This window comes from Callithrix jacchus, chromosome 7, assembly GCF_049354715.1.
Source record: "Callithrix jacchus isolate 240 chromosome 7, calJac240_pri, whole genome shotgun sequence".
In the NCBI taxonomy this organism is placed as follows: Eukaryota; Metazoa; Chordata; class Mammalia; order Primates; family Cebidae; genus Callithrix; species Callithrix jacchus.
Window position 1 is genome coordinate 155,931,510 of NC_133508.1, and position 14,071 is coordinate 155,945,580.

General features: G+C 35.1%; 1 protein-coding gene across 9 annotated transcripts in view; it reads right to left on the reverse strand.

Annotated features, from left to right (window-relative positions):
• Positions 1–14,071, reverse strand: part of GDAP2 (ganglioside induced differentiation associated protein 2) — a 73,765-nt gene that overhangs the window by 26,268 nt on the left and 33,426 nt on the right. For all 9 annotated transcript variants that reach the window (XR_013520370.1, XR_013520371.1, XM_035252602.3 and 6 more), the window contains 2 exons: positions 3,838–3,914; positions 2,692–2,768 (listed from right to left, as the gene is read on the reverse strand). Coding sequence is in view for 7 of the 9 variants with exons in the window: in XM_035252602.3 (XP_035108493.1) it covers positions 2,692–2,768; positions 3,838–3,914 (154 nt within the window). In the remaining 2 variants the exon portion in view is untranslated. The remainder of the gene's footprint in view (positions 1–2,691; positions 2,769–3,837; positions 3,915–14,071) is intronic.

Here is a 14,071-nt window from a genome sequence, read left to right on the forward strand (position 1 = left end):
GAACAATCAGTCTCTATCCTTTAAAACTCTTCATATTCTGGAAAAAGTTCTTGGATCAACTACCAAGTTTTCCCTCTCTAGGATAATGATATAAAAATCATTAGTAGAATTTGTACATTAGTAGAATTTAATAATTGTTTAAGTTTCCACTTGAATTCAATCTGAGTCTTTGCAGTCTCTACGCAGAAACAGACTTATGGCCTGCACATAACCAAGAATTACTATAAAAATATACGATATAAGTGCCTCACATGATTCACTTGAGAGCTAAATTTTTTAGATCTTTGGTGCTGATCTGAAGGAGGACATTGAGAGCAGGTTTCATCAGTAGACGGGCAATAGGCTGGGAAGCATTTCTAGAGCTCTGAAAGACTCAAATTTAATGTGATCCAAATCGGTTATAGAAATATTCCATTACAAAAATGACAAATTTGAAAGAAGCACTAAAAACAAAACAGAGATACAATATAGGTAGGGCCAGTATGACCCAGTGGTTTAGCTGTAAACAATCACATAGAGAAAGCTAAGAGGTAACAATCGAAGGATAATTATAAAACAAACTGTTTACCAATTCCTCTTCAGGTGAGGCCTTGACATTAACATGGTTGGATTAACATGGATTAGATCCAACTGCTACCAGAGCAGACAGAGGAGGGCAGTAAGAAAACACAGTATCTTTCCACTCATTACTTGCTTTGGTAACAATTATTATTATCTCAATGTTTTACAGGAAATGAGACATTGTGAATATCCAGAACACACCAAAATCAAATGCAAGGATTTATGGTTTTATTGGTAAAAATCACATTATTATAAAAATGAGTGTCATGCTGATTATTAATAACACAAATGATTACAAATAGAAACTTACTAATGGTATAATTTTTATCAATTTAGTTATTCCCTGTGTGTGTGCGCGCGCATGCTCAGGTGTGTGTGTGTGTGTGTTGTTTGTCTGAGACAGGATATCTCTCTGCCACCCAGGCTGGAGTGCAATGCTGTGGTCTTGGTTGCAGAGATCTTGCAACTTCTGCATTCCAGGCTCAAACAATCCTCCTGCCTCAGCCTCCAAAGTAGCTGGGACTACAGGCATGTGCTACCATGCCTGGCGAATTTCTGTATTTTTCATACAGACAGGATGTTTCCCAGGCTGGTCTCGAACTCCTGGACTCAAGAAATCTGCCTGCCTGAGCCTCCCAAAGTGCTGGGATTACAGGCATGATCTACCACATATGACTGTATGTATATTTTCATTATTCTTTTTTCTCCTCTTACCAGATTGCTGCTTCATCCTCTTTCTGTCCATTCCCTACCCCCACCCCAGGGCAATTAGGATACTCCCTTTTGGCTTCAAATTCAACTCCTTAAGTTATTTTCACTATATAAAGGTATATTCACATGACCAAAAAATGTGAAAGACAAATTCTCCCCCAAACCATGAAATCCTTTTCCTTGAGACATTTTCCTTGTTTTTTGTGTTTAAAAACAAAACAAAACAAACAACTCAACTAAGGTCAATGTAAATACCATTTAATGTATCACTGTTTCTCTTACTAAATTATATTCGAAACATTTCTCTATAGTACTTACCTCTATAACCATAATTTATAAGGATCACAAAAGATCCGATTTGAATGCACCACGATTATCTGTTAGGAATTTAAATTTTAACTTTTTTGCTACAAATAATCCTGCAAACAACATGCCAGGTTCGGTGCTTTCACAACTTTTTTGTCTTAACCAAAACACCAGCAACCGCCAGAAGCAACCGCCAGAAGCAATTATCGGCTTTTGTACAACTGTTTCATCTTAAACTCTGTGTAATTTTGCTTTTTAAAGTATATAGTTTTTTACTATGGTTAGTAATTACTGATCAGTTAAAGTTATTATCCTTTGAAGTCAGTTCCTAAAAAAACTGGTATTCCAGGATTCTCTATATATTTATCTTGTGGGCTCAATTTCCCCTTGTATGAGTATCCTGCTTTAAATAGTGTCAGGGCCTATAGCTACTTCCAAACTTTGGGTTATTTCCTTAGTACAGGTTTTCAGAAATGGAATTGATGGATGAATGGATGTGACTACTTTGATAGTTTCAGTTCGTCTTTGATGACAATAACTATTACTTAAGAGTTATGGCTAATTTTGAAGGTGAATAAAGGTATCTCATTTAAATTCATCTTTTTTGGACTACTAATCAGGTTCAATATTTTCTTACTTTATCTGCCAGTTATAATAATTTTTCTTTTATGAATCATCCACTTCTGTTCTTTGACTCCAAATGGAGGGATTATAGAATCATGCTATCTTGGGTAAACTACATTTCTTTTTTTTCTCTTATACCAGATAATTAAACATTAATTTTTCTTTTTTCAAAAAAAGTCTGAATTTGATTACACAATTATAATACATATTCCAACCACTTACTAGTTACACCATATCCAAAACAGAGCAGCTGTGTTCTGGAGATCATATGACCGTATTCCAGTATTTTTATTTCTTGGGCAGAGGAAAAAAATCAGACCCCTAATCGATCTGAAACGATACAGGTCTACTCATAGAACCAAGTCTACTCCTCTGTCAGTGATACACAATCCAGCCTCGATTCATATTGTACGTGTTGATTCCAAATTCATATACTATTTAATTTTTCAGTCAATATTATTTGTAAAACAGAGGCTTTTTATGGCTTACCTTATCCATATCTATTAATGTTACGGGAATGTTTCTTCCAACTACCACCATCACTGTTCGACCACAGTTATCAACACCTATAAACAGGAAATGTAATCAGCACCCAGAAACTTCATTCCAAGAATATTATTTGTCTTGGTTCTACTTTATAAAATATTCTACATGAATTTAAAACCTTGAAAACAAGTAGTATAAGTTGCTCAAATTTCATCTTGCAATTTTTTTTTACTCTGCAGATAACAACACCTTTTCTAAAAAAGCTTCATGAAGTTTTGATCATTGTCCTTTTAAGAGAAGACCTCTTAAACATTTTAAATCAAGAACAAACAGCCAAAGATCTTTTAAAATATTTTACTTTCTAGAGACAGGAACTTGCTCTGTAACCCAGGCTGGGACAGTGGTGTGATCATAACTCACTGTAGCCTCCATTTCCAACTCCTGGGATGAAGCAATCTTCCCATCTTAGCCTCCAAAGTAGCTGGGACTACAGGCAGGTATCACCATACCTGGCTAATTTTTTCACTTTTTTTTTTTGTAGAGATGGGGACTCACTATGTTGCCCAGTCTGGTATTGAACTCCAAGTCTCAAATGATTCTCCTGTCTCCACCTGCCAAAGTGCTGTGATTCCAGGTATGAGCCACCATGCCCAGCCCCCTCAACCATTTTATAAATAGCTTTTTGCTTAAGCTCACTACAACTTATAACGACATTAGTGATCCAGGAAAAACTAAGTAGCACTCAAATCTGAAAATCACTAAAAAGTACTATCTGAAAAAGAAATAGAATGGAGAAGGAGTGGGAATCTGGGAACTTTCACTGTCTCCATCATATATTTACATAAGGTTTGAATTTTGTAGTAGCAAGTATATGGTATTTATAAAAGCAGAAACATTTTTTAAAAGAAGAGCGACACTATCGTGAAAGAAAGTTGGCCAATGCTGAACTGTAAGTTGAAAATTTTATAGATTTGGATGTTATTTTTAACATCTTGATGACAGGCAAAACTATCTTCATTAGTATAAAACTATTTTGTTCATTTTATAGATACAATAAATGAAATCAAAGAAAAATAAATTCTCAAATAGCCATGCTTGGTAGGGGACCCTTAATTAGTGAAAGAATAAGTACCGTGTATTTAAGCTCACCTGTTTGGTATAAGGCTTTTAGAGAAGCAATATCAGATAGATCCTCAGATCTTGCTTGACATAACCAGCGATTATAACTGGAGAAATAAACGATATAATCATTATAATAAACCCTTGGAAATTAAATTTACAAATGGGACCAATTTTTAATACCGTTACCTGACCCTAAAAATTTTCAAATATATGTTTCATTATAATGAGAAATGAGTTAAAGAAGCATTAAACCATGTAGACTCTCTACTACACCTTACTCACAAAATAAACACAGATAAATTATTGAGAAAGGGAGGTGTTCACTATTTTAAAAATCTTTATGATCAAATGAAGATTGTACAGGTAAATGGCTAAGATACCAAGTATTCAAAGTAACCTTGTTTTAAAATACTATTATTTTCCTTTACTAAAAACATGCATAGAGAAAGCCTAAAGCAACAGCAGGTCTCCAAAACACATGCTCAATCATTCAACAAAGATTTGCGTGCTTACTCTATGATAGTTACGGAGGATACTATCATGAAAGGACATGGTGGCCTCCCTCAAGAAGTTCACTTTTCAGGGGAAAAACAGGCAAGTGCTGTACATATTATATGAGATCACAAAGGAGTTGGGTAAATTTCTCTGGGCAGTCCTGGCATATTTAATCATCAGTTAAACTAGGTGTACTGATATCCCACAGACCAGATCATATGGACTGCGGTTTGGCTTTTAGCTAAGAGAATGTTAAAGCTGGAAGAGACGGCAAAGATTCTGCAGATGGAAATGACATCCAAAAGATTAATGGTCAAGTTCATCTCAGACTTCCCAGCCTATTAAATGGTAGAGCTGGATTTGAAGTTGCACTCAGGTCTCTAGATTTCTGGAAAGGTCAGTGCTTTTTCTACTATATCATATTAATTTCTTGAAATTAAAAGTGCCACTTACTTGATAGTGAAAAAGCTTTCAAGATACCTAAATGTATGAAAAGCAACTCTGAAGTGTGTAGATCACATAGGGCAATATCCAGTGACAACAACAGAAAGCTTAACTAGGAGAGGGGAGATTTGGCTTCTAGTCCTACTGCTTTCGCTGCAAACTTATTAAAGTCTTTTTACATTTATGGACTTCAGTTTCCTCACTTGCAAAATGGTGTGCATGTGTGAGGAATATCTTTCAGTTATAAAGTACAATTACTCAACCAAAAATATATAATGGGAATTCTATCACGTACAGACTGAAATCAACAAGCAACATGTCTGCTAGTTTCACAGAAATTGTTACTGCTTGTGAAAAACATAGCGGTACTGCATTAGTTCTGTAGACTGCCTTCTCAAACTTGTGATTTACCAATCCATGCAAATTGAAAAGTGAAAATCAGTAGCTTTGAATTTTGTTTTAAAATATAATTTCAAAGTCAAGAAAATGCCTATATTTATTGTAGTTCTCCCTAAATCATTTGCACTACTCCATATTTTCAGTCATTTCCTATTTACACTAAATCAAAATTCTATTTTTCTACTTAAAAAATTTTCTTTGACAGATAATGTACATGATGTACATTGTAAAATGGCTAAGCTCACATATTTATCATTTCTTTCGGTGAGAACACTTAAAATGTATTCTCCTAGCAATTTTCGAATATACAACACATTGTTATTAACTATAGTCACAATGTTGTATGCTAAATCTCTTATTCCTACCATCTAACTGAAATTTTGTATTATTTGACCAACATCTCCCCAGTCCCACCCTAATACGTCCAGACCCCGATAACCACTTTATTCTCTGTTTCTCAGGGTTGTTTTTTTAGGTTCCACAATTAAGTGAGATCATGCTGTATTTGTTTTTCCATGCTTGGCTGATTTCCCTTAAAATACTCTCTTATATCTTCAGTATGAAGGTTAAAAGACAAAACTATTAAAAACAATAGCAACAATAATTTGTTAAAAGACAGAAATAATACAAAAGTGTAAATTATGACATCAAAAATGTGGGAGTGAAGGATAAAAGTAGGAAGTTTCCTTTTTAAATCATTCTATATTTGCTAATTGTTTAAGTCATCTCCATAGAGAGACCAAACAGCAAAATACATACTACATCTTATGAGCGCCACACGTTGTAGCACAAAGCAATCAACAGGAATTTGGTTAATACCTATTAACTTCTACTCTCTGTTCATGTATCCATTGGGTCATTTTTCAAAGATTGATTGAATAAATGCAGTGTTTGCATCATCATAGGTACTAAATTCTTCACTAAATTGAATAATCAACATGAGTATTATGCAAGGTATTTTGGGGCCTGAGAGGAATTTAAAAAATGCTCATGACTTCAAAGAGTTTAAAGTTGCATATATGAGACAGACATATTACAGTACAAAAAAAATTAACTTTGTAATAAGATAGAACAAGACAGGCAACCCACCAGAAGTCTAAATACTCTATCAGTCAAATATGTAGGCTGAGAAGGGAACTGTGGTGGGGCAGGAGGTGGGGAGAGGAGTAGAGTGGAGGCAAATTCTAGATACGCTGTAGAAACAAATGCTCCCTTCTTTGTATCCCCAAAGACTTCCACCATGTTCAGTGCAAGACTACATACACTTATTAGAATGGCTTTTCTATTACATTATACCACCAAATAGAGACTATGTCATACTTGTCTCTGTATTTCCAGCCAATCCCTAGGGTAGTTCCTGACACTCAATATCTATATCTATCTATATTCAATGAACTCTGAAAAATTTTCTTATAAAACTGGAACTCAGGTGTACAAAGCGGAATAAATCATCCTTGACTTAAAACAGTCGCATAACTGGTACGTGCGTAGTCCACTCAGAAGACTAGTTATATAATTACTTATCTTTAATGAAGTAATAAGCACCCTAAAATCTAGCACTTTAACAATAACCTTCATCTAGTCACGTTACTTCTCACCGTTATCTGGAATTCCAAGTTAATCATTTATTGTTTTCCTTTTCATGTTGTTTGAAATTCATCTACATGTAGTCAATGTAAGACATTATTTTTTGGTTGTTTTTAACTATGAAAAAAAGCTTATCATGGTATATGTAATCTCTAGGGTCTTATGTTTTTGACTTAGCATATTGCTAACATTCACCCGCATCACTGGATTTCAATGTTGTTGACTGATTTGGGCAATTACAGATTGAGCATCCCAAATCCAAAAATACAAAATCTGAAATGCTCCAAAATCAAAAACTTTGAGTGGCAAGATGACAAAAAAAAAAATGCTCCCTGGAACATTCTGGAGTTTGGATTTTTGGGATTTGGGGTGTTCAACTAGTAAGTATAATATAAATATTTCAAAATCCAAACAAATCAGAAATCCAAAAGACTTCTGGTCCCAAGAATTTTGGATATGGCATACTTAATCTGTATATACCATGTACTCATACTAGATAAAAACTATAGATTTTTTTCATTCACTCTCTCACTGATGGGCACTTGGGCTGTTCCCAGGGTTTTGCTACTGTGAAGAGGGCTACGATCAGCTTGTTTTGCATGTCTCCTGGTATTCATGTGCACAATTTCTCTTGAGTAGATACCAATGAATGGAAATGCTAGGTTACAGGGAATGTTTAACTTTAGGAGATAAGGACAAACCTCTTTTCCAAAACATTGTACCAAGTCATACTTCTATAAGCAGCGTATGAGATTCTGTGAACCCCTGTCCTCATCAACACTTGCTACTGTCAGATGTTTTAGTGTCTGTCAGTTGGCTAGGTTAGAAATGGTAAAGCATTTTGTAATCAGTAAGGAGTCTGAGATTCTGCTCATGCTGACTTGACTCTTTCTATGAGATGCCTGTTCCTATGATTTTTGCATTTTGTATTGGGTTGTTTGATCGTTTCTCACCAAGTTGTAGGTCTTTACACATTCTTGATGCTAATCATTTGCCAGCTGTGTGTTTGTGAATATCTGCTCCCATTTCATAACCTGCTTTTCACTTTGTTTATGCTTGCTCTACTTTCTAAAGTTCTTAATTTTAACATAGTCAAAACTATTTTTTTCTTTAGTAGTCAGTGCTTTTTATGTCTTTAAAAATCTTCCCTTTCTCGAAGGTTTGAAGGATACTAACCTATAACTTCTTCCACAAGTTTCAAAATTTTAAAAAATTTAAGTCCTTAATCTATCTAAAATTGATTTGTCCATAGTATGAACACAGAAATAGTATAAACTCCAAAATGTTTTAAACCTTGATTGGTGATCAGCAACTTGAGATCCAAAGATAGATTTTAGTTGACAAAATCTATCTGAACATATTTGTGCGGAGAAGGTTGATAGTTTACATCCGATTCTTAAAGGGTGATGACTTTTAAAAGGTTAGAATCACTGCTGAGACACTGGTCCTGTTCTGGTTTCTGAGGACCATGCAACAACTCATGATTGCAATATTTATCAGGTTTCTTCTTTATTCTAACTAAGTCTCTGCCATTCCCACTATAGATTGTGTAAGTTTGATTATGTAGCCATAATTTTAAAAAATCAACCATTGGGAAGAAAGAGTAAAAGCACGCTTCTCACTCAGTAGACAATGCTTTCCTTCTTTTTTTCTAAACTGCATTATTTAAAAAAAAATTCATGTTTTCTATTACGGTTCTTATAAACAGCACCTCACTTTTTGCTGTAGTGTTCTGTTTTGTATAAGTAAAGACATGCAATCTTTTGTTCCAATCCAAAAATCAAAACAAAGCTAAAAGGAAAATATAAACTTGAAATCGTTTCTTGGTTTCCTACAGGATATTTCCTAAATATCCCATATAAAATATTTTCTTATTCCAAATAAACAAAATTCTATTACTGTATGGGTAAATATAATAATCATGGATAAATGAGCACACAAAATGTGACAAAATGGCAGGAAAAGAAGTCACTAGAATGCTCTAAAGGCAGAAATACTGGTTCGTTTTTCAATGGGTTGCAATCAACTGAGGTTGGACACTGTTTTCACAAAGCTAATATAAGCCAATTTCTTCCAGTTAATACATTACCATCCACCTGTACAGCCAACAGCTGAATGACGAAGAAAATTTAAACTATACCACTCTTAAAAGACTAATAACTAACCCATCTGTGTAAAATCAATAGCATAGGAAAAGTTCTGTATTTGGAATTAACAGATGCTTTGCTGGATCTTATACAACTGACACATCCTAGATTTAGTTAAGACCCTTGTTGTATCCTTTTATTGCACCCTGAACTGTAATTTAAACAGTTATTCATATACTAATTAATTTAACATTTTTCTCCTCTGAAAGACCCTAGGCTCCATGCAGGCGGGTGCTCTGTCCGTCTTGCTTGCCACTTTATTACCATCAGTATCCAGCACAACATTTGGCACATTAGTAAAGGTCTAATACACATTTAGTAATGAACAAGATCATGATTTTGTTGAGAAAAATGACCTAAGAGTCACAAGCAATTGAATCTTAAGCCAACCAAGTAACACTAATAAAAAAGGAAAGAAAATATCCCCGTAAAATAATGAAGAGTTTCAAAGCAGTATTTCTGAAAAAGAGTATCTAATTTCCTAATATTTTAAGCAAACCAAGTTCTACTTCATGATTCACCCAAATCAGAATCACAACTAGAAAACAGACCTAGATTAGAAAACACGTCTAATTTTTCAAACGTTAAAAACAATTATTTTGAAGAGATACTGAGGCGCTAAGGCAATGCTACAAAAGGAGTGACATAAACCATTGCCAATCCATGTGAGTGACATGAACCATTGCCAATCCATGTGAGTGACATGAACCATTGCCAATCTATGTGACATGAACCACTGCCAATTCATGTGAGCGACATGAACCACTGCCAATCCATGTGAGTGACATGAACCACTGCCAATTCATGTGAGTGACATGAACCATTGCCAATCCATGTGAGTGACATGAACCATTGCCAATCCATGTGAGTGACATGAACCATTGCCAATCCATGTGACATGAACTATAGCCAATCCATGTGAGTGACATGAACCATTGCCAATCCATGTGAGTGACATGAACCATAGCCAATCCATGTGAGTGACATGAACCATTGCCAATCCATGTAACATGAACTATAGCCAATCCATGAGTGACATGAACCATTGCCAATCCATGTGAGTGACATGAACCATAGCCAATCCATGTGAGTGACATGAACCATTGCCAATCCATGTGAGTGACATGAACCATTGCCAATCCATGTGAGTGACATGAACCATTGCCAATCCATGTGAGTGACATGAACCATTGCCAATCCATGTGAGTGACATGAACCATTGCCAATCCATGTGAGTGACATGAACCATTGCCAATCCATGTGAGTGACATGAACCATTGCCAATCCATGTGAGTGACATGAACCATTGCCAATCCATGTGAGTGACATGAACCATTGCCAATCCATGTGAGTGACATGAACTATTGCCAATCCATGTGACCTTCAGTTCTGTTACTCATGGAAGAATGACGGCTTTCAGAAAGACATTTACTAACTAAAAACCTACTTACTTTAAAAATGTTAAAAAAAAATTTAACCGTTGTTCAACTAATCAACATAATCAACAGAAGCCAGACTCAATACGTGAAAATTAAAGCCTGATTTAGAAAGATCAAGAGAAAGAAATTTTAAAAACTACAACCTACAGTCTCAAATATGGCTGAGCATGAAAACAGATGACGTCCAGCTTAGTTATATCATAATCCTCAACAAACAGCCATCAATTCTAAAACTTTTTGGTCTCAGGACCAAAATATATCCACAAAAAATGTAGACATTTTTATGTTTTTATCAATTATTGAGGACCTTAAACATCTTCTGTGTGATTTGTATCTACCAGTTCTCATATTAAACATAAAAAGAGAAATTTTTTAAATATTAATTTAAAAACAATAAAAAACCTATTTTGTGAACATAACTTTTTTTTTAAAAGACTTATTTGGAGAAAAGAGTTGCGTTTTTTAACTTGCAAATCTCTTACTTTCTGCTAGATTCTCATATGTGCGTGTGCATTTAATTTAATGCAGTATTGCATACTGAGTGGCCTCCAGAGACTCCACTGACACTGTGAGAGAAGGCGAATGAAGAAGGAAAATAAGTCTCAGTAACATTATAACGTTTTTTTTTTAAAGAGAGTCTCTGTCACCCAGGCAGGAGTCCGGTGGTGCGATCACAGCTCACTGCAACTCCATCACCTCCTGAGCTCCACGCCCTCCTACGTAGTTGAGAATATAGGCATGTATCAGCACGTCTGGCTTTCTTTTTGTTTTTTTTTTTTGGAAAGATAGGGTTTCTTGAACTACCAGACTCAAGCGATCTACCCACATTGGCCTCCTAATGTGCCAGAATTACAGGCATGAGCCACCATGCCTGACCACATTATAAAACAGTGTATAGAGAAGAAAACAGAGTATCAGTTTCCGCTCTGGACCATACTTTTGAGAATTGCTGTTACCACTGTTAAAACAAAATAGAAGGAGGCCAATTAGCTTAGGGTTGCTTCCACACCAGGAACCCTTATCCAACCATACCAAAATTTAACTTAGAGAAATCCCTTGTAATTGATTAATTTTGGAAACAAACAAACAAAAAGCAACTAAACTGAGTTTCAGCCAATCACAAATGTAAAACTAGCTGGATCAAACCCAAATGAGGCAAACACCTAGCTGCAGTCAATCAAGTAATTCCTTTACTTTGCTTCTGCAGTCAGCCTATAAAAGTCTCTGGCTCACGCTGCTATACTGAAGTTCTCTGAATCGCTTCTGGTTCTGAGTGCTATCAGATTCATGAATCCTTCTTTGCTCAAATAAACTCCATTAAGTTTATTCTGTCTAAAGTTTTTAACAACACTCTGAAGTATCCTGCTTTATAGATGAAGAGAAGATCTCATCTTCAATCATCACAGGCACTGGACACATAAATGGGAAATCGGAAAAATCTTTTGTTCAGACACAGCTCCTTACTCAAGCAAATAGCTTTGAAAGCCATAGGCTATGCTATTCTCCAAGCCTGCAACTATGTGTTCACACAGCCTAACTGCAGTTCTGAACTTCTGCCTCAATACCTCTGACATCTGAAGGTAGCGTGGCTCATTCATGGATTTCCAGAAGATGGGGAGTACTTTATCTCTGTGAACTTGCAACTACAATATTATCTTGTAGAATAAGTGTTCGTTTCCTAAACAAAATGGAAAAAGTCAATTGTGTTACAAAATTGACTCTCAAGATCAAGGCCATCTACCAATACAAAGGACAATGCTTTACATGCTATAGGACTCCTTTCCAGAAAGTGTGGGATCAGTGAATATAAATTCATTTAATACTGGCTTAAACTAATAGTTACTAATTAAAACTAGTCAACTCACTTAGGGGGAAAAAAAAAGCGACCAGCCCAAAGACAAACTTAAAACTTTCAGGTATCTGTACCATTTTATGGAGAAATGAGTTAGCATGTAGTGTGTAAGTCTGTATGTGTGTGTGAGGGAGAAAATGGACAGAAGAGAACAGGTTGTTTTGAGAAAGGTGATAATCATGTAGTCTTCGTATGTGAATATAAAAAGTCTTTCGTTCTTTCCCAACTCTCTGAAGTTGGCTGTGTAAGTGGGTTGAAGGTGATGGTAGGGAAGGGAGATTTGAAGGATCTCCCTTAAGTAGCTGTAACTGTGGGCAAGCCACAATTTACCTCATGTAACATAATGGGGTAACATTAGGTCAGTGATTTAGGGCCAAAAAGAATCATCTAAGAAACTTCAGAAAGATTTCTGAGTCCTTTCCATGGAGGACAAGAAGTTTGATACTGGAAGTTTGGTGTGAGATACAGATTTTTAACAAGCACTCTTAGTGATTCTAATGTTGATGGACTGATGATTCCACTTTGGAAAACTATTAACAAATGATCACCAAAATTCCTTCCAACTATAAAGTACTGGTGAGAGACCCCAGATCAGTGATTCCCAAAGTGCAGTCTGTAGGCTTCTAAAGAGCTCCTGAAATGCCTTCAGGAGGTTTTAAGTTCAAAATTATTTTTGTAATAACATCATTTGCATTTTTCACTACATAGACATTTGTATTGATGGGTAAAAACAGCTCATAATAGCCTAACCACAAATCAAGGCAGTGGCACTGATCAACAAAAAAGGCCAGTTGCATTTAAGAATGTCTTCAATGGAGAAGTAAAAATTATTAATTTCATTAAATCAGCTTGAGAACCCATCTTTTTAAATTAATGCAAGACAAAATGGGAAGAACATGTAAAGTACTTTGGCATACTGAAGTGTGAGGTTGCTTTTTTTCATGCAATACCATTTTTACTTCAAAGAATGACTGGCAGATAAAAAATAGTTATTCAACATGAAAATCTGGCAGGTGTTTTCCCAGAATTGAATAAAGTGACCCTGACATTTCAAAAAACCCAACAGTATTTGTTGCCAATTCTAAAACTTAAGCTTTATATCTATATATATTCGGAACATTTTCACTGTCATCAGAAGTTTGATATTAATTAAAGACTTTTCTGATGGGATCGCTGATGCTATACAACTGATACTAACATATAATTTTTGGATACTGTATAAAGAAATGTGTCAATATTTGGAGCTCCAAATAATTCAATAAATCAACACTTTCCAAAAAGCCAATATATTATGTTATAAAGTCATGCTATAAATTCTTATTATCAAATTTGTTCAAAGTACGGGATAGAACAACACATTTTAATTTAATATAATTCAAAAATTCATGGATACAGCTTGAGATTCTACATGACAACTGTATTTTAAAACACCATCAAATTCTGGTATAGTGTCAAAGAAGAATATCCCAATTATTTTAAAAGGCTGTTAAAATGCTCCTCCATTTTCCAATTATAGTCTCAGTGAGGTCAGGTTTTCTTCATATGCTTTAGTCAAAACAACTTACTGCAGCAGTTTGAATGCTGATATGAGAATCCAGCTGTCTTCGATTAAGTCAAACATTAAACAATTTGCAAAATTTAAAAAATACAAAACACTACTATCTTTTTCATTAAATTAAAACAGTTATTTAAAAATAAATACTTTCTCATGTGATAAACATTGATAGATATAACCCATGTGAACAAAAGCTCTCCGGGGTCCTCAACAATTTTTAAGAGTGCTAAGGAGACTTGATACTTAAGAAGTCCCAGATCTCAGTCATGTGAGGAGCCCAGACACAGTAATTAATGAAAAACTCCATCCGACGAGTCTTACACATATGGCCAAGTTTAGAAAC